Source organism: Oryctolagus cuniculus, chromosome 7 (assembly GCF_964237555.1).
Source record: "Oryctolagus cuniculus chromosome 7, mOryCun1.1, whole genome shotgun sequence".
Taxonomy (NCBI): domain Eukaryota; kingdom Metazoa; phylum Chordata; class Mammalia; order Lagomorpha; family Leporidae; genus Oryctolagus; species Oryctolagus cuniculus.
The window spans coordinates 3199938-3221020 of NC_091438.1; the positions used below are offsets into that span (position 1 = coordinate 3199938).

Consider the following 21083-nt stretch of genomic DNA (forward strand, 5'->3'; position numbering starts at 1 on the left):
AGTGGTATAATGAATAAAGAGATTGGCAACTGCACCGTAATACCTTTTATCCTACTTGCAGCATAATACTAAACACTGAGAAAGAGCGGTACAGAGAGAAGGTGGGAAATTTTCCATCCATTTCTCAAAGTGATGTTCCACTCCCTGCCCTTCTTCTCACCGTAGTTGAAATTCTACAGTGATTTTCCCTTCAGTTATTTGCCTATTTCCTTTTTAATGAGTTTTCATTGTTAGACTCAGTAGATTAAACAACGTTCTTCTTTGTTCATTGAGTTGGTAAGAGGATACTTTAAATAGATTGTGGAAAGATGGAATTAAAAAGTAAGTTTGTTTTGGTGCAAAAAAATTTGAAATCCATGAATACTTTTTTTCATAATATGCATTTTCCATGAGCACTTCAAAAAACTCTTAGTATAGTGAGATCTGTAAAAAGTTATTCTGTGCTGATATTGAAGAACCAAATTTGTTAAAGATTTATTTATATATTGTTTTGGAAGTCATGGGGAGAGAGAGAGATTTCTTCCATCTGCTGGTTCACTCCCCAGACGGCCATAACAGCCAGGGCTGGGCCAGGATGAAGCTAGGAGCCAGGTCTCCCATGTGGGTGACAGGGGCCCAAGCATTTGGGCCATCCTCTGTTGCTTTCCCAAGTGCTTTAGCAGGGAGCTGGATCAGAAGTGGAACAGGCAGGACTCAGACTGGTGCCATGTGGAATGCTGGTGCTGTAGGAAGCGTCTTAACCCACTGCGCCATAGCTCTGGCCCATAGATCACATTTTCTGTATCTGTTCATCCATCACACACACTTAGGTTGTTTCTGTGTCTTGGCTGTTTTGAATAATGCTGTGATGCAAATGGGAATCCCAGTATTTCCTCAAGATGCTGATTTCATCTCCTTTGGGTATATATCCAGAAGTGGAATTGCTGGATCATGTAGAATTTCAAATTTTAATTGTTTGAGGAACCACCGTATTGTTTTCATAGTGGCTAGGCCAATTGACATTCCCACCAACCATGTCCAAATGTTTCCTTTTATCCACATCCTTGCCAACTCTTATTATCTCTTGGATCTTTTTTAAAAGATGTATTTGTTTATTTGAAAGAGAGTTATAGAGAGACAGAGGAGAAAGAGAAAGAGAGAGAGAGAGAGAGAGAGAGAGGTCTTCCATCCGCTGGTTCACTCCCCAAATGGCCGCAATGCCTGGATCTGGGCCAATCCAAATCCAGGAGCCAGGAGCTCCTTCCTGGTCTCCCATGTGGATGCAGGGGCCCAAGGACTTGAGCCATCTTCTGCTTTCCCAGGCCTTAGCGGAGGGGTGCATCGGGAAGTGGAACAGCTGGGACTTGAACCGGCACCCATATGGGATGCCGGCACTGTAGGCGATGGCTTTATCCACTATGCCACAGCACCAGCCTCTCTCTTGAACTTTTGATTATAGCTATCTTAATAGGTATGAGGTATGATTTTGATTTGCATTTCCACAGTGATTAATAATTTTGAGTATCTTTTCATATATCTGTTGGCCATTTGTATATTGTCTTTGGAAATTATCTATTTAGGTCCTTCATACATTTCTAAATTGGATTATTTGATGGATTTGTTTGTTTTTGCTATCGAGTTATATGAATTTCTTATATATTTTTATACTAGCTTCTCATTCTATATATGGTTTGCAAATACCTTCTCCCATTCCATGTGTTGCCTTTTCATTTTGTCAGTTATTTTCTTTGCTGTGCAGAAGCTTAAAAGCTTGATGTAGTTCTACTTGTTCATTTTTGCCTTTATTGCCTGTGCTTGTGATGTCATATCAAATCCAAAAAACCAGTATGACAAACTTTCCTTCCATGTATTTTTCTAGGAGTTTTGTGAGTTCTGGCCTTACATTTAATTTTTATTGTGATATAACAGGGGTCCAATTCTGTTCTTTGCTGTGTGGGAGTCCAGTTTTCATAGCCCCGTTTATTGAAGCAGCTGTCCTTTCCCCTGTGTACGCTTGGGGCCCTCATCACAGACGTCTAGCCATCTGTAGTTGCAAGGCAGCATCATGAAGCTGTAGCTTTACCAATTTCATGTTTCAAAAACAAACTTTTTTTAAAGATTGATTGATTTGAAACGCAGAGTTGAAAGAGAGAGACAGACAGACAGACATCTTTCATCCCCTGGCTCACTCCGCAGTGGCTGGAGCTAGGCCCATCTGAAGCCAGGAGCAAAGAGCTTCATCAGGGTGTCCCACAAAGTGCAGGGGCACAAGCACTTGAGCCAGCTTGTGCTGCTTTCCCAAGCCGTTAGCAGGGAGCGGGATCGGAAGTGGAGCAGGCAGGACTTGAACCAGCACCCATATGGGATGCCGGTGCTGCAGGTGGTGGCTTTACCCGCTACACCACAATACCAGCCCCAAAAATATAAGTTTTAAAACATAAACTAAGATTGTGACATGCCCTGAAACTGAGGATTTGAGAAAAATGGCAAAGATCCATGGTGATCACTGGTAGTAGCAGTAATTGGAGTATCCGACCTGATTTGAGCTGTTCAGAATAATTAGGCGTCTGCATGCACAGGTGAGTGTAATGATTACTATTTCAATGAAATTAAAATATTGGTGTGTTTAAGTCTCATTTGGTACTGGTAGGAAAGAAAACGCTTAAGCACTATTGCTAAAGTCTCTAAACCTCTCTTTCAGCCTAATTAGCAAGTTAATGCTTTCTCCCTCTCTGCTCTTCCCTAATTTTTCATTCAATTTATCTTTTCCTGAAAACCTGCTAATTTCATGCACTTTAGCCCTACAGAAGAGTGTTGCTTAGCAACCGCCTAAATGACTAGCAAACCTATACCTAGTAAAGGCTCGAAGGACTTTCTATTCTGTGTTTATATTTTTGTGTGTTGACCATCAAAACCAAGAGGAAGTTGTTTCCCTGTCAGTCTCATCATTTTTCAGTTCAGTTTCTACATTTTTATGGTTACTTTATGTGTGAGTTCTTTGTAGCAACAACAAAAATGCACAGTATATCGCATGAGCATCTTCTCTCTTCCATTCCTAGTAGCATTGCTGTGTTCATCATTTTCATTTTTTCTAACAAAATATCCAGCAATGACAATGTGCTGAGTAAAGAACCATTGTTAATGGGTTGAGTACAGGACTGTACACTATGTGGCCAACCTGAAATGTTAAGAAGAAATATATTGAGATTTTAGGAGAGGGACTTGCTTAGAGATTACGGTGAAGAGGTTGATATCACCCACAGTGGTTTAGCTTTGGTTATTTGATCCAGAAGTGTCTGAGAACTCTTAATGAGGGTATGCCAGAGCGCGGGATGCCGAGTGGTGCTGCAACACGCAGCGCCTCATCAGGCCCCACTTGGCCTTGGGCTTCTTCCTACCATGGCATACAGTGCTTCCTTACTTTCCAAGTTTCAGACCAGTTTTCTTCACTCTGTTTCTCTTTAGCTCATTGCTCCCTTTGTGTGTTGTGGTGTTGAAAAATTAAAGACCATTCATGCAAAACTGTGAACAATAGAAAGTGCACGTGCACTTCTGTGACTGGTGCTCAGGAAGTCTGAGCGGAGAAAAACCCTGGGGCAACAGGTGAAGCAGCTGTAGCAGCAGCATTGCGTGTCAGGTGTCCTGTGTGAGCTCCAGCTGGTGCACCCTGGGGAAGCGGCAGAAGGGGCCCAAGTGCTTGGGTTCCTGCCACCCACACGGGAGGCCCGGGTGGAGCTCCTGGCTGCCAGCGTCCGCCTGGCCCAGCCCTGGCCTTTGCAGCCATTTGGGGAATAAACCGGCAGATGGAAGCTCTCCCCCTCTTTTCTCTTTCTCTCTCACCCTGTCTCCCTCTCCCTCTGCCTTTCAAATAAATCAATTCTTTTTATTTTTTTAAAGAGAGAAACTCCGTGTGCTTTCAAAGAGAACTTTTTTCTTAGAATGGAGCTCCTTGCACAGCGGCCACTTTAGAATGGTGTCTTGCAGCGAGGCTTTGCACAAATGAGTTTTCTCTCGTAGGCAAGAACTCCTAAGATGTGACTGTGCGTAATGGATAAGCACCCTCCACACATGTCAGAGATAGTTGTTTTTTTTAATGGAAAATCTTCAGAAAGATATTACCCTAACACAAAATAAAGTGTTGGTTTTTTATTTAAGCAGTATGAGTTACTGGCAGCCGTGGTCACTATAAATAATAAAACAGTTCATCCACAGCTGGCTAATGCAGGGCTCGTTTATGAACTAAGATCTGAGAGACTGTGTGACGGTACACGGTCCTCTCACTTCATTTATGTTGTCAGCCCTCGCGTAAGTGAGGTCAGCTGTACAAGTGCAGGGTGTCACAACATAGCTTACGACAAAAAGAACCGTTGACGAGACATAGCTGTTTGGGAGGGGAAGAAGATAGAGAGGCCGGCATCTTGCTGTTCTAGAAGTTTAAACCTCAACCATGAAATTGTCTTTTTTGCCTTCTCCTTAGCCTTCCCTCAACTCTATCTGTAGAAAATAAATTCAGCAGAAAATAAACTGCCATTCAAATGAGTGAAATTGGAATGTTCTGAGCATTGCCACTACTGCTGCCATGGCCAGTGTGTAAAATAAAGGGCTTTTGATGATTTTATTATTAGCCAGTCAGCATTCACTGACACTCTTGCAGCCAACTGGAAGCGCATTTTGAACATGCAAGCCAGCACCAGCAGGTTGTTGGGATTATGCTGCCTCAGTCCGGATGGTGTTTTCTGTTGTAGCAGACTGTTATTAGGTGCAGAGAGCTCATCAGTAACTTGAGGGAAAAGTGAGAGCTGCCGTCAGTCTTCTTTTTCTTTACATGGCGTGTTTCCAAAAAGTCTACGGAAAATGCGTGTCATAAAAAAACTGCGTGTATTTCAAAAATTCTTTGTATCAAAATACTAGTCAAAATTTATTTGAAAGGCAGAGAGAGCAGACAGGCATCTCCTGCTGTTGTAGAACAATCCCCCTAAACTAGTTGGAGGAGCTGCTGGAGACCCCCCATCGCTGGGCTTTGCTCAGCGCATGTGCAGAAATCTAACGCTGGTGGAAGAAAGTAAATACTGCATTTATTTGCAAAGCACAGAGCCAGGAGCTGGGCAGCTGTCACTTGATTTCCAGGCCCCCAAGGTGTTGGGGGTGACGGTTCTTATGGTTTGAAGCTGGGACCGAGAGGTATGTCTTCAGCTCACGTCCAAGTTCCTCATTGGTGACTGATGCTCATGGCCTTGCCTTGCGTGGTCAGCCAAGTTGTGTTCTTCAGGCGGTGGTAGTGATGGCCAGGCGGGTGCCTCATTTGGTCTGGGGAGTTACATTCCACCCTGGACCTGGAACTTCCCTAAACAAACCAGGACTGGCCACCAAGTGGTTCCTTGAATCAAATGATTAGCGTCTTGTAGGGCCAGCTGTACCCTCCATCAATCCAGAGAATTCTTTCTGAAAGACAGGCAAGGACACCTTGGCCTAAGGGAAATAGACCAGAGGCTGGATCCTCGTGCTATCTTGTCTGCTTTAGGGAAATTTGTGGAGTGGTTCAGTGTCATCATCTGCTGGTACATTCCCAAAATGCCCAGAAGAGGACTGAGTGCAGGACTCCCACGTGGGTGACAGGAACTCCGCTAGTTGCATCATCACCTGCTCTCTGCCAGGATGTGCATCAGCGGGAAGCTTGAACAGGAGTGGAGTTGGTCCTCAAATCCCAGCACTCTGATATGGGGTGTGTGTGTCCCAAGAGGGGGATTCACACTGCGCCTAACCTTACTTTTTAATTCCATTCTTCCATGACCTTTTGATTTTTAAGATTTATTTATTTATTTGAAAGGCAGTGTTACAGAATGAGAGAGGGGGGAACAGAGATCGTCCATGTGCTAGTTCAGTCCCCAGATGGCTGCAACAACGGGCCTAACCCAGCAGCCTGGAGCTCCTTCCAGGTCTCCCACGTGGGTGGCAGGGCCCGAGTACTTGGCCATGCTCCTCTGCTCTCCCAGGTGCATCAGCAGTGGCTGGAAAAGAAGTGCGGTAGCCAGGACTCCAACTGGTGCTTTAGTGGGATGTTGGTGTCCAAGTGGCAGCTAATCCCACCGTGCCACTGTCATGGGCTACCAGGTGGCAGAGAAAAGATTACTTCGGTTCTTTGTCTCACATGGAAGAAGAATTTCCACGCGGACAAGGCAGAGAGAGAAAAGCAAGTGCCTTGGAGGGGGCCTCCAAGAGAGGCAGAACCCAAAGGGGCACCATTTTGGACAAAAACCTAGTGATCAGTTACAAGGCAGACAGAACCCATCAGAGAACCTGGTTTGCAATCGTACTGGCTCTGTCTGGCCTGCTCATGACAGAACAAACGAGGGGAGAGGTTCTTGTAAGTTAGGACGCCACTCCCTTGCTATGCTCATGACTAAACTGGAAGCTCCTGAGGAATGGGCAGGCACTTTGGTTCTGCTACAGGCAGATTTTGGGGAGAAACGTGCAGTGGGATTCGGCACTTTGATCTCGCTAAAGATGACGTTCGGGGAAAGCAAGCATTCTGCACCCTCGATTTCCACTGGGGGCCACCTGGCTGCCTGTTAACTCGTCTGACTCCTCACACCACAGCACCAGCCCGTTTTCCGTGATCTTTTCGAAGTTCCTTGCATTTGCAGATGATTTACATAGTAGATAGACTGTAAACTTTCAATTCAGTTTTCAGTGTACAATGATTAACATTAAGGTCAAAGTACTAAGAACAGAAACATAGAGTCCAGCTTTGGAAATGTAAAAGCTTTTATTCCAGGACATGGACTATAAATAAGTTGAATTTCCTTTCTTTTCTCTTGCACTCATGAGGAGAAAAACCCTGAGCCTTGTAATCAGGCATTTCAGATTTAATCATACCTCTTTCTGTTTCTAAAAAAAATGTTTATTTATTTACTTGAATGGCAGAGTTACAGAGAGGAGAGATCCTCCATCCTCTCGTTCACTCCCCAAACAGCTGCACCAGCTGGAGGGAGGGAGGGAGAGAGAATCTTCCACCTGCTGGTTTACTCCCCAAATGGCCACAATGGCTGGGCCAGAAGCCTGGAACTTCAGTTGGGTCTCCCACATGCGTGGCAGGGGCCCAAGCGCTCAATTCACTTTCCGCTGCTTTCCCAGGTGCAGTTGCTGGGAGCTGGGTCAGAAATGAAGCAGCCAGAATACAACCCAGTGCTCGTGTAGGATGCCCACGTCACAGGTTACTACCTCTGTGCCACGACATTGGCCCCTTAGTTGTAGCTGTGATTTACCAGTGATGCAACTTAACTTACTTAAACTCTTATGACAGGTATCCTTTTCTATAAAATAAGGGTAATAAAAGCGGCCACATAGTCTGTGTAAGATCTAATAGAGATAAGATAGTTAATATAGTTAAAGCTCACCCCAGGGCCCTGTGCTGTCTCGTAGCGGGTAAAGGCATCACCTGCAGTGCCCGCATCCCATATGGGTACCGGTTCGAATCCTGGCTGCTCCACTTCTGATCCAGCTCCCTGCTAATGTTCCTGGGAAAGCAGTAGAAGATGGCCCAAGTCCTTGGGCCCCTGCATCCACGTAGGAGACCAAGAAGAAGCTCCTGGCTCCCGGCTTCGGTTTGGGGCAGCTCCGGCCATTGCAGCCAGTTGGAGAGTGAACCAGCAGATGGAAGATCTCTCTCTCTCTTTCACTGCCTCTCCTTTCTCTGTGTAACTCTGACTTTCAAGTAAAATAAATAAATCTTTAAAAAAAAAAAAGCTCACCCCAGGGTGGGTTAAGTATGGATTTCTTTTGTTCTCTTTCCTCCTTCAGTCCGAATTCAAACTCAGGTGCTGTCTTTGCAATGGAGTGGATCACCGTGTTTTCTGGTCAGTTCTAAGCTTCAGGATAAACCACTCCTGTAAGCTATTGCACAGGGTATTCCACCTGACGCTCAGCTACAAATGAGCAGTGGGAAACCTTGTTATAATACAATTAGAAAGAAGGGTTATTTATTTCCACACGGTAGCCCCTAGTAAGGATGTTTTGTTCATCAGGTCACAACAGATGAATATCATTGTGCAGCAAATGCTCTCTTTGTTCCTTGTTCTTGTCACAATTGCTCAATTTGATAAGAGGTAATTGATTCAATTCGGTTAGCATTGTAGTCAGGAAACCAAAGCCTGGCAGCAAATAATTAGAGATCCCCCCACCTCCCCCAGCCCGATCAAGCTTTCGCCTCCTCCCACTCTTCTCAGTCATTGTTGACAGAGGATTCATGTAAATTACCAGGCTGCTCTCTCCAGTAAAGCAACCAGGAAGGTGGAGCTGCTTCGGGAGGAGGCTTAGCTGTGGGATTAGTGCCCTTGGGAAGGAGGCCTGAGCTCCTCCCTTCCACCGCTAGGCTGCCGCAAGCCAGCTGTCTGAACTGGAAGGGAGGCCCACACCAGACACAGAGTGCCGAACTTCCGCGCTGGATTTCCCAGGCTCCAGAGCCGTGAGGGAGACGTTTCTGTTGCTCATGAGTCACACAGTCTGTGGTATTCAGAGCAGTCACACAGCCAGTGAGTAGCAGGCCAAGTGTCCCAGCAGGCAGTTCTCCACCCTGGAGCCCACGTGTTACTCTCCTTCTGTGGGCGGACATGGAGACTAGGAACGCGCCGGGTAGTCTTCAGTGACTGCCCTTGGTCCACATGCCAAATGTAGGCCACATTTTGGGGCTTGACAGTTGAAACCTAGCACGGCCAATTCACATTTGCCTCCTACTGCGTGCAACGTGGGCTCACCACTCTACTCAGGCCCACTTCTGTCCCCACCCCACCCCACCCCCACCGAGCTCCCCTGCCTGCAGAGCAACCTCCTCCTCTCACAGTCCTACATCACTCACGTTACCATCTGCTGGGCACGGTCAGTTCTGTGTGTGTGTGTGTGTGTGTGTGTGTGTGTGTGTGAAGGAAGCGTTCTGGTGTGTTGGCTTTACTTACCCAATCCTCTTTAGTGGCGAAGGGCATGTGCATTGGAAAGAGACACACCTTGTTTTCAATCCTGTCAACTCTGCTGCTACCTGTGAGTCTAATCACTCAAGTTTTCCATCCTTTTACTCTCTCATCTTAAAAACAGGAATAATTGTAGTTCCCAGCTCACTGACTTATTGTAAAGACTAAATAAGATTCCGTGTCTAAGACTTGATGAGTATTTATTACATGTTAGCTGCTAATTACCTTTATAAACTTTTTGTAAATATTCATTGTTATAACTAGATTTGTATGTGTTATATATTACAAAGTCTGTAATCCCTCTCATGCTTTGATACACTCGTAATTCACATATCATGAAATTCATGAAATTCTCACTGCAGAATTCTAGCAAAGTCCTCTGTTACAAGCTGCCTGTGTGTAACCCAATGCAGAGAGCGGGGGCTCCCCTGGCAAAGGAGCTAGCCACGCTGAAGGAAGAATCTGAGACCAAGGAGCCCTGAAATGAAACCCTATCGTATTGCCTAATCCTGCTTCTGGGTTGTGACAAAATGAATGCAAGACATCAGGGAACGGTTTGATTTGGATGTTAGTAAAACTGGTAAACATAATTTGTAAATATTTTAGATATGAAAATTATTTGTCCTTAGAATTCAGCTGACGACTCTGCTCATAGTGAGACAAGGTGAAGCGTTAGTCGTGGTTTTCAGCCCTGTCTAAAACCACCTTCACTCTGGGCTTAGGGACCACTTGAAACACTTACTTCTGGGTAGGCAAGGTTTAATGTGAATGTGCTAATTGTGGATTTTGGAGTTGGAAATGAGGTGAAAAGCTGAATTGTTAAAGAGTTGCAGCTACTCTTTCATAGTCTGGAATCGACCTCACTCTCATTCTTTGTAGAGAGATGCAAATGAGGCAGTCAGATACCCAGGATACCTGTCAAGCAAGTATTTGTGTCCCACTGATTTGGGTTTTTTTCTCAGTTTAACTCTGGGGATTTTTTTTTTAAGAATCTACATTTTCTCAGGTTTTGAATTTGCCTACTAGTTGCTAGGAAAGATAGGAAAGATAATGAGCTGAATGGCTAGAACTCGACCTAAGAATAATGGTTTTCTTTATTTACCTTTGCATAATTTAGAGAGCTGAGATTTCACTTTATCTTTTTGCTTGTTGTTCTTTTACCATTGTAAAAATTCAGTAGGTGTTACTAGACCATTCCGAAGTCCAAAATATTCTGAAAAGCTCTCCTCTATGGCTGCTTCTATGGTTTCTCATTCACAGCTTGTTCTATCTTTTGCTCTCCCATTTAGAGCACTTGGATTTTGTAGTGTGCACTCTATTCAGTGTAGATAGAAACTTGCTTGGAATATTGGTTTTCTGTAATAAAGTACTCGCAGAATTTTGTTTTTCTCAGGGTTCCCTATCTCTGTGTCAGCACTAGGAACATTGTGTGAGTTTGGAGATCTGTTGACCTCGAGCTGTGTGTACTTCATGCATGTGTATATTGAGGTATTTTGGAACATCTTTGGTCGTGGATGGTCAGACGAGGGGCCGCTGGGCGGGAGGAGTGGGCTTCCTGCATGGCTCAGGCTATAGGAGCAGGAGGCTCAGGCGACCTGGCCCTCTGAGCCAGACTTCTGTCACGGTGGTTTTGTCTTCTTTCCATCTGATCTTGTTTTATGGCTGTTGTGATGAGAAAGTTCAACAAGGAGAAGCAGAGACACGGGAAAAGGATCCTGATATACACTCTGGTGAGGTGAGATGATTTTTATGAGGAGTGATCGTTTTTTAATATATTTGCTGCTTTGACTGGTGGGTAACAAAATACTAGATCCATAATGAAGTTTTTTTGCCTTGCTGCTTGAGGCTTTTCTTGATTTTTGCTTTGGGCTTCTCTGAATTTGACACCTGAGAATAATCATTCTCTGAAGACCAGGATAGGGTTTATTTGACTCATATTCATTCAGTACAATCCAGGTATATTTTTTGCTGAAAAGTACAGTCCTAGTAGGATGACCGTTGAGACAAAATGGGCCACCGAAGTGGGCTGCTCTTTCAGTACACAAACTTTAAACAGCATGTAGAAGTCGATGGAGATATTTGTTAGGTTTTTCTTAGTAAGATCCGGAAAAGCTTTTGGAAAATTATTTTATAGCCTGCTTGGCTTCTGAATAGAAAGCATAAAAAATATTGTAACTAATTAAAAGTATCGCTACTATCATTAAATCCTTATTTTTAGGCAAAAGAATTGCCATTAGAAAATCCAGACTAGTACCCAGTAGAATACATTTGCTGAGATCTATTGTGGCAGCCCTGGGGACCCTGTCGTTTAGTGTTACCCTTTGATTTTATCTGATAGAGATTAAAAAGGCGTTCCCACCTTCAAATCCCCACTAACCCTGTTTCGGGCTTTTGACTCTGCACACACGTGAAAGCCACTGATCTCGTCCATCCCTCTCCATTTGCATGGCCATGAGGAAGTGGAGACCTAGGGGAAGTTACTGACTTGCCCTGCGAGGACAGCTGCCCAGTTCCTGTTAGAACCGGGGACTGGCTGGTTCCCCTTGAATGCCTTGGCTCCTGCTGCCTGTTTGACACAGTCCTCTCCAGGTAACCTTTAGCAGCACATGGTGTTGTCTGTAGCACTTCCCTTGATCTCATGTAATGCTCCAGCCCTCTGCCTTTTCCCCGCAATGCAGTTGTCTGGTGTGAGGGAAATGTACTGCAGAAACTCAGGTGTAAACAGTCCCCGGAGACCCGTGGGTCTCCATGGCAGAGCGTGGGTGGTGGGCGCAAGAATGTCTTGCAAGGGAGCCAAGGACCCTAGGTAAACACGACTGCTGAAGTTTGGAGGGGGTGGGGGGATCGGTGTGGATGTGGCTGTAGTCCTGAGACCAAAGAGAATGTCTTAGGAAAAGGGGCAAAGTCAGTTCAGCCAGTTTTCTAATAGATGATCGGTATTCAAAGAGCTTACATTTTGTTGGAACCACAACTGTGCATTTAATTGTGGAAACAAACAAACAGGAAAAAAACAATTGGATTTTTTTTTCTTCTCAGACTCTGAAAGTAAAATATATTTTAAGGGAGACAAAAAAAAGGAAGGTTGTAAACCAAACTTAGAAGAGTCATTGCTCAAGAGAATCTATGCACTGTAGCTATGATAGAGGACCTCCTGAATTTAGTTAGAAAATGTTATAGTAATTCTAGTCACAGTGGCTAATTAGAACAATCTTTTGAAGACAATAAGAACTTTTAAAAAATGTTGGCTTACGTAAGAACCTCTGTAGAATTCTAAAAGGCCCGAGTTATTTGCAGTTGTTAGCTCCCGTGTAAGTAAAACTAAAACTTCACAGCCTTTGATGTTTATAAAAATGCGTTTGCCCTGTTACAGCCCGATGCCTTAAAAGTTTTCTCGTTTTACTACGCTGCATCTCCCGGGGCTGTGTGGTACTGTTTGCCTGCTCCCTGTTTCTTGGATTGTGAGTGCACTTCCTAACCAAGAAGATCACCTATTGTTAACACTGATCTTGCTCTCCTAGGGTGCCTACGCAGCCTCTCACAAGTGGTTATAATTCCTGTTTGCCCCTGGGCGGTTGCCAGCAGGGAGTAAGGCATTATGGGAAGTCGTCTCTTTACCTTCCACAACAGGTGTCTTTGTCCGAGCACCTTATTCAGATATCAGTGCGTGGAAGCCCTGAGTCACTGTAGCAAAGAAAAATATGAAAGCAAGAGGGATTGCGCTCACAACTAGAAAACGGTGCTGCAAGATAAATCTGAAATATTCCGGTGCCAGTGAATGCATGAAGACTTTCACAGTAGGTTTTAAACTACTTCTGAAAAGATACAGAGGAAACAGGAATTTACAAGGTACGAACTGCCTGGACACTTTATAATGCCTTGTCTCCTGATTACCCTTTAATTTTTGCCTGGCTAGTCAGCATTGAGATAAATGTGCTGGAAAAAAATAGTTAACGAAAATAATGCTTAGAAGACAAAGCTGCCTTGTCGAAAACAAATAATGAGTAAAAGTGTTTTACTGGCTCCAACAAGGGTCAAGCAGTTTGAAGCTGTTTTCATCTTGAGGATTTATTTAAATATTGCATTTTTTGCCTAAATAAGCCTATTAGACTTGCTTGTTTCCTAGCAATAAGGTGTTTTTTTCTCCTTCCACCTGCGTCAGCTTTTAATCTAGACTGCTATAGCAGTTGTAGAACTCCTAATCACGTTTAGATGGAACAGGGTACTAATTAAGTAATCATGTTGATCTACATGAAGATTCTTTAGGAAAACATGTGGAAATAGACACTATAGATGTCACTGGGAGTTGTGTTTGTTTTCTGAAAAGCAAATAAATTTAGGCAGCATGACCCTGCTATGGTAATGGAGATGAAAGAACTCCATCCAGGGGCTGTATTTCCTTTGATTTTAGACAAACGTAGGCAAATTGGTTTCTAGTTCAAGCAAATACTACTTCTCATGCCGCGGCAGTGTCATCTGTGGAAGGCAGAGATGGCTCGTTGAATTAGGAATATTGGGAAAACAGCTTTTAGAGGAGCGTTATCTGACCCCCTCGCCCCCTGTTTTATTTAATTCTTTGTAATAGTTTTTCCAGGGAGTTAGCATACTTTATGTTTCCTGGTACCTGGGGCAGCCTTGCAGTGATCACCGTGGGTAGCTTTCAGAGTTTTCATCCCGACATATGGAGGTTGGATTTCAAAAAATCCAGCTAGATTTCAAAAAATACTTTTGATGGCTAAGATGCCATCAGTTCATGTCTATCTGCTGATTTGGTAACCTTAAAAATAAAAGATGAAGAGAATATTTATCTATGGGAGAAAAACAGTTTATAACTGAGACCCTTGTAGTGTTTTTTGGATAACAGAAAACAAAATTCTGTTTAAAATACTTATTTTTTAAGTGGGTAAAGGGGAAATTATTATTGATTTTGAAAATTATTTCATTTTTATCTTTTGGTACTTCTTTTTTTAACAGAAATCTCAGAGGGGAAAAAGAATCCTTATTAACTTCAGGAAACAATTTTTAACTACCAAGAATTCTCTAAATTTTGAGAAATTAAAATGGTTGTCATCTGTTTATTTTCTAAGAACACGAAAACATAAACTCTAAGAGCATTAAGAAAATCTACTTCTCCAAGAAGAATCTTCATGTAAATAAAACTGAAGAAGATGAAGTATTAATTTTTCAAACCGAGAACATAAGTCAATTTTTGTTTTTGTGTTTTGAAATAGGATATTTCTAGTTATGAAACTTTTATCTTTTTTTTTTTGAAGTTTAAAGAAGTTATATAAAAACTGAATTTTCCATCTGCTGGGTTAAGAATGCAGAAGGTGTTTATAGAGTATACTTCCTGCATAGATAAGAGACCTCATTTAGTTTGCCACTGGGGGTGAGTCGCTAGACAAGCCTGAGATAGTAGCTGCCTCCTTTTTTTTTTCCTCCCGGTGTCTGTCTTTTTCTTTCTGGATTTTTGACATTCAGCCCCTGCAACTCAGGTGGGTGTGTGCATTGGCACCGAACGGCAGCCGGCTTTTCCTCGGACAGTCTGGTCTGGAGCCCGGGCGGCAGCTGCTGCCGTGGAGAGGCCAGCTGGCAAGATGATGGAAGAGGTGTCCATTATGGTCGCGTATGACGCGCACGTTTTCAGCCAGCTGCACGATGAAGACTTCCTCACTGGTCTGGTGGCCATCAGCAAGCCCAGGTCTATGGTAGGTCTGCCGCGCACACCGCCCCGGAGCTGATCTGTGTTTCTTTCCATGGTGGCTGTCCTCCTGTAGCAGTCAAGGCATGGCTTCCTGGGAATTAAAGTGGAAGTGTGCTGTTGGCTTTGTGTCACATGCTGTGACAGGCTCTAAAAGTTTCTGTGATTATTTACATTGTGAAACACGGTCACACATCACTAGGACATTTAAATATTGAGTTAATACTGTCACATGCAGTGAGGTTCAGTCTGTAGGGCCAAATATCTCTCAGTACTGTGTGCTCCTTGTCTGTACATACATGATTATTAGGTGAGCCCTGTTAACACTTGTGTACATACAATTCCGTCTCTCTGAAGTGGAACATTTCTGTCAGTGGGCAGTGATATCAAGAATCAAACTGTCTAAAAAATCAAATAACTTTCAGGGCCTTAAATTATGACTGAGAAGAGCTTTTATTATAGATACCTTGTTTGTGTTTTTTGACCATTTTCTAAAAGTGTTAGCATATATGCCCTGGCGTAACGGAAGAATGCATTTCTTACAAGGGTTGTGTCTGCTCTGTGGATATCATTAAACTAGCTGCAGAGGTTGGGGTACTAGCCGCGTAAGCAAACTTTCCCACCCGCACTTGAACGGTACTCATCGGAAGGCACAGAATGAGAGTGTGCATCATACAGTTACACCTTACTACTATGAAACCCTAATTTAAAACCATAATGTGGCAATTTTTTAAATTACAAATTAGAACAATAACAAAAAAGGGGACACCTATAAATTGATTTAAAGACACCTGAGGGCTATATCAACCAGATGCAAATTTGCTAAACTGTTAAAAAATGTTAAAAATCTGTAAGGTCATTGGAGGAAACTTGAGAACTGATTAGATATTTAATGATGTTCAGAGAATTACTTATTCTTGTCCAGCAATGATATCATGATTGGTTTTTGAAATGTTGATTTAGGGGTCCATATTGTGTAGTTACAGATGAAGTGTCTGCCACAGATCAAAATGACCCAGTGGAGTGATGGATGATATGTGTTGGTAATTGTTGAAACAAGGCAGCAGGCACAGAGGAATTCAATATACCGTGTCCACACTTGTAAATGTTTTCTAGATGCGGTTTAAACAAATCACCTGGAGAAATAAAACCAAACCGGAACAAATACAAAGCCACCATGTGCTTCTGGAGTGTTGTCTGGCACAGAAGCAGTGGGTCTGTTGCTTGCTTATTTAATATATACAGAGAGAAAGAGAGAGAGAGCGATCTTCCATTCTCCGGTTCACTCTCCAGATGGCTGCGATATCTGGGGCTGGGCCAAGCCAAGGCTAGGAGCCAGGAGCTTTGCTTCTCCAGGTCTCCCACAGGGACCCAGCCTTTTGGGCCATCTTGCACTGGTTTTTCCAGGCACATTAGAAGGGTGGTGGATGGGAAGTGGAGCAGCTGGGACACGAACCAGCAGCCATATGGGATGCCAGCATCGCAGGCGGCAGCTTTACCTACTATGCCACAACTCCAGCACCAACACAGTTTTTGTTTTTTTGATTACATAATGTGAGAATTATTGCCAGCCCACACCTGGTTCCCCACGGTGCACACACCAAGTATGAATATGAGAGCCCATCCTCATGGACACCCTCTCAGTTTCAGCTTGACCATATTCCGCCATGACGACATTCCATCATGAAAACTCACCCGAAGAGTTTCAAATTCTGTGTCATTTCTATTTGGTGGCCCTGTCAAGGTCCCCTTATAGGATCTGAACTTTTTCCAGACCAGTGTAGAGGAGAAACAAAACAGAGATCTGTGAAGTGGCTGGGTATAGAGGGGGTTGAAGTGGTGGACATCCACTCAATACATAGAGGACATTTTGTGTCCCTGGGGGTGTATATGTGTGCATGCACACATGTAAGAGACTGGGAAGAGAGAAGAATGAATGAATATTACTGTGCTTCCCAGGAAACACATGCGCATGCGCACACACACACACGCACGCGCCTGCACGGCTTGATGCAGCCCAGCTCCACCCTGAAGCTTATTTGGTACTGGATTTGGTCACTAATAGGGAAAACCTTGCAGTTATAAAAGAGACACAAACTATTGTTCTGCTTTACACTTTTAAATAATTAAATGTTGGGTGTTAAGTCCCACAATTTTTAAAAGACAGTTTTGCTTATCAGATTTGAAATTTAAAATAGTTGTTTGGAAGTAATATTTGCTTTTGATTCATCTGGAAAAGTTAAAATAGTTCTAAATGAAATCTTATCACTTGCTTTAGATTCTATACTGAATTCCATGTTGAATTTTTGCTCTGAAATGAGCCCTTTAAATCATATGAGAAATGTACTCAGATTTTCTGTAGTATAAAATAAATTGCTTCTCAATCTGATTTATTACTGCACTGTGAAGAAAATTATACTGTTGCTAACTTATAAAATCCTCTTTGGGTTTCGGTCGACTATTAGGGCATCTAGAAGTCTTCTTATACAGAATTAATTAAGTATCTTTCTGTAATTATACTTTCTTTCATAATGGAAGATATTGTGGATTCCTTCAGCGATAAGAATCTTATTAAGTAAGTGGTTCTCAGGGGTGGAAACAGGATCGTGTCTTTTTCATTCATAGCTCTGTGGCTTTCTGTTGTTTCCGATAGAAACCCTTTGGAAAAAAAATACATGGCAAACCTTTGCATACACAAAGAAAATTTGACTAACCCTAAACTGCTGTTGCTATATGGGTATATGAAATTTGTTTTCTGCTTAACTCTTTAAAGGCTAGTTAGGAGACATTAAATTGATTTCAGAAATCTCTTGATCTACATTTTAAAAAATATGGCTGGGGCAGGCATTATGGCGCTGTGGGTGTAAGCTGCTGCTTGCTATACCTTTCTCCTTTATCAGAGTACCTGGGATTGAACCCTGCCACCACTCCCAGTCCAGCTTCCTGCTAACTGCCTGGAGGCCGCAGATGATGGCCCAAGTACTTGGGTTCTTGGCACCCATGTGGGAGTCTAGGATGGAGTTCCTGACTTCTAACTCTACCTAGCCCAGCCCCAACTGTTGCAGGCATTTGGAGAGTGAACCAGTAGATGGAAGCTCGCTCTCTCGCTCGCTCTCTCTCTGCTTTTCAAATGAATAAATAAGACTTTAAAAAATATATAGCTATATCCTATTAATCCCTTAAAAATGAATGATGCAGCAGATTGGAGATCTGTGTGTGTGTGTGTGTGTGTGTGTCTGTGTCTTTGTCTTTCTGTATCTCTGTGTCTCAAGTAAATAAAAAATAATGTTAAAAATTATGCAAGAAAATCACAAATTCCTTTACGTAAATCCCAGATAAGAAAAAAGGATGGGGGAGGTGACATTTGGTAGAGGCGTTAAGATGCACTTGAGATGCCCGTGTTCCATGTCGCAGTGCCTAGGATTGATTGTCCATGCTGTCTGATTCAGCTTCCGGGTAATGTGCCTCGGAGGCAGCAGATGAGAGCTCAGGTGACGTGAGTCCCTGCCACCCACACCCAGTAAGTTACAGAACCTGACTTCATTCTGGCCCCGCCCTGGCTATTGTGGGCATTTGGGGAGTAAACCAACAGATAGAAAATCTCTCTCTCTCTTTTTCCCTGCTTTCAAATAACAGTTGATAAATAAACATGCCAAAAAAAAAAGATACACAGTCCTGAGTTCAAGTTTTAGATCCGCTGTCTGCCATTAAATTCCTTAATTTCCTTAAGCCTCAGTTTCATCATCTGAAAAACGGAGACCATGGAAGGCCCGCCTCCATGGATTACCATGAGGATTAATGAGAACACTTGTGCTCAGCATGGTGGAGGTTCTCACCCTTGTGATAAGGGAAGAGCCACGCCAACCCTTGCAGAAGGTCTGAGGAAGGAGTGCGAGGCGTAGATAAGGCGCCATGGGATTATACTCAAAGAAAGAGGAAGGACCAGTGGAGAAGATGGACTAGTTGGGCTACCCTGGCAAGTTACTTTGCTTGATTGGAGTATCCTGATCAGCCCTCAGGGAACGTGAACCGTCCTGCCCTGAAGATGGTGCAGAAGACCTTTGGTGTGAGCTCAGGAAGGTGAAACTGCAATGTAGGACCAGCCAGTTGGAGGGACTGCGTATAGGCCAGAGCAGCTGCTAAGCAGAGGGAATTGAGTATTGCAGAAACAGGCAGCGAGAGACCAGCACGGGCCACACTGCACAGAGGAAAAAATGTAAAGGCATTAGGACAGTGCAGGCAGAACGGGTTGACAAGCGTCTGTGCTTAGCCACTTGCCAATGGCAGCATGGACAAAGAAGTTATTCTACACATACTGGGCACTCTTGCAGTGTGTATAGATACAGTGATGTTACTTAAGAATAAGCAGCTGCTGATCTACACAAGTCAGTGATTAAGTTGAACATTACCGAAGTGTACTGCCTTATAAAACTGGGAAGACTGTTGTGTCCACTTGAATGGGACAGGTGGGTGTCAGGAATACAGGGGAGGAAGGGTGACCCATTTTGCCTTTATCCTGTTCCTCATCTAGAAATCCCATGCGGTAATATATCGCTGTAGAAGAATTGATTGTTCAGAGGTTGGAACACTGGCTTTCAGTGAAAGCTGCCTAACTGAACTAACATAGCGCTGTTCTGTATTGGCAATCGGTAGGTGTTCTTAACCGACAAATACCAAAATAGCAGCAGTGTGCCAGCGCAGGGAGGGAACTCTTTCTGGGAGCTACAGTGTTTCTGTTCTATAAATGGGAGATGAGGGTAAGCATTCTGTGATTACTTCCTCCTTCTCGGGTTGGCACATAGATTTCATCAAGCCAGCCAAACAAAAAATCCAGAAGAATTTCATATGCCAGAGATGGGTAAAACAATCAAATCAATAGTTATTTATAAATCATTGCTGGATATACATCTCACATATTGATCAGAATAAAACATTGTAAACCAATTAAGATTTTTCCATAATTAAAAAAACGACCTGAACATTTTAAAAAATCCTCATCGCTATTTGCATGTGCATATTTTCACACTATTTTATCAATTTCAGTTTAATCCAAGGAGCCAAACCTTCCCTCATGTGGATTATCAATTCTGATTAGTTATGGTTCCTACAGCTGGAGGTACTATAATGTTGTGCAATCTCAGATGAAAGAGAATTTATCCTGTGGACACCATAATAAAGGGTGTGTTCCTTTACATGTAAGGGCAGTGTTCAGCTGGGCACGGAGCGGGTGCTGGACTCATGCTGGCAGGCGTTCTCCCTTTCTCTTGCCATCTAATTAACTTCTGTCTTGCATCTCCTTTATTTATGGCTCTGTCCCCACGTTCTTGGCTTCTTATTTCCATGGTAGAATCTTGCTGCCATGCAGCATACAGATTTCCAGCTCTGCCATGTGTGGAGTTAGGTTGCAGCACTGGGTGAGATGAGATCGTATAGAGCCACACCCCACCGCACCCCTGCTTAGGGCTAAGACTTCAGGGGTTACTTCACCCCCACTCCGTGCTTCATTTTTCTCCTCTATAAAATTGGATTCATGTTAGTAAGCACCTGCTGTGTAGGATTTTTTTTGAGAATTAAGTTAGTTACTATATAAAAAACAAGTATTTCAGAAACACCTAGCACACAATAAGCATATGTTTAGTATTATTTCCAGCTGGTTTTTCTTTTCTTTTCAAAACCTTGACGTAAAATGAGGTGAACTTCGAGCACGATGTTATAAACTAACTCACCATCCAAAAACGACTTGGCTCATTGTACTGTCGGTATGAATTTATTCAACCAGCTTCTGTTAGAATAAGTATAGCTTTTTTGCACTTACGGTTATTTCAGATGTTGAGAAATCATTTTTCTGCTAGGGCTAGGATTGAGTTACCAGTCATTTCAAATGCCTTTTTACAGACGATGTTACAGAAACAGTTGATAAGAAGTATCATGAATTTCTACTAGTCCGTTGCATAAAATGGAATCGTTGAGGAGAAAGAGACTTTTCAGGCCGAGGAATCTTCTGGAGAAGAGACTGAAGTGGCCAGCAGCTCGAGACCCTCCCAGAACAGCAGAGTCAGTGTAGCCTGACGCCTCAAGACGGGCAGCCTGGCAGGAGAAGAGTTCGGGCACGAACTTAGAGACCAGGTTACGATGCAGAGCTTCGTAGGTCAAGCGAAGTTGTGATCGATTTATTGCTTAGATGATGCCGTTATATTTTAAGAGAATGATGAATTAGTCTGGAGGTGAGGTTAATAGTTTAAAATGGTGATTAAATTATCCGGCCAGTCTGACAGCAGATACTTAGAGCACCACTGAAACTCACCGTGCAGTAAAATGGTGGTATTCAAACTCAATGCAGGGACTTTAAGTTCTTTTATAAGTAGGAGTCTCAACAACAAACATTGCAGCCCTGATGATCATAATACCTCCACTAGGATTCTAGTAGGCTGAAGTGTCGTAGA

General features: G+C 43.3%; 1 protein-coding gene across 16 annotated transcripts in view; it reads left to right on the plus strand.

The window, feature by feature from the left end:
* RABGAP1L (RAB GTPase activating protein 1 like) overlaps positions 1-21083 on the plus strand; it is a 788918-nt gene that overhangs the window by 683326 nt on the left and 84509 nt on the right. For 2 of the 16 annotated variants that reach the window (XM_070077156.1, XM_070077158.1), the window contains exons 1-3: positions 11417-11531; positions 12461-12788; positions 13914-14647. The exons of the other annotated variants lie outside the window; for them this stretch is intronic. In XM_070077156.1, the coding sequence (XP_069933257.1) occupies positions 14537-14647 (111 nt within the window). In that variant the 5' untranslated portion in view covers positions 11417-11531; positions 12461-12788; positions 13914-14536. Of the gene's footprint in view, positions 1-11416; positions 11532-12460; positions 12789-13913; positions 14648-21083 lie in introns of those variants that run through there. 16 annotated transcript variants of the gene reach the window in all.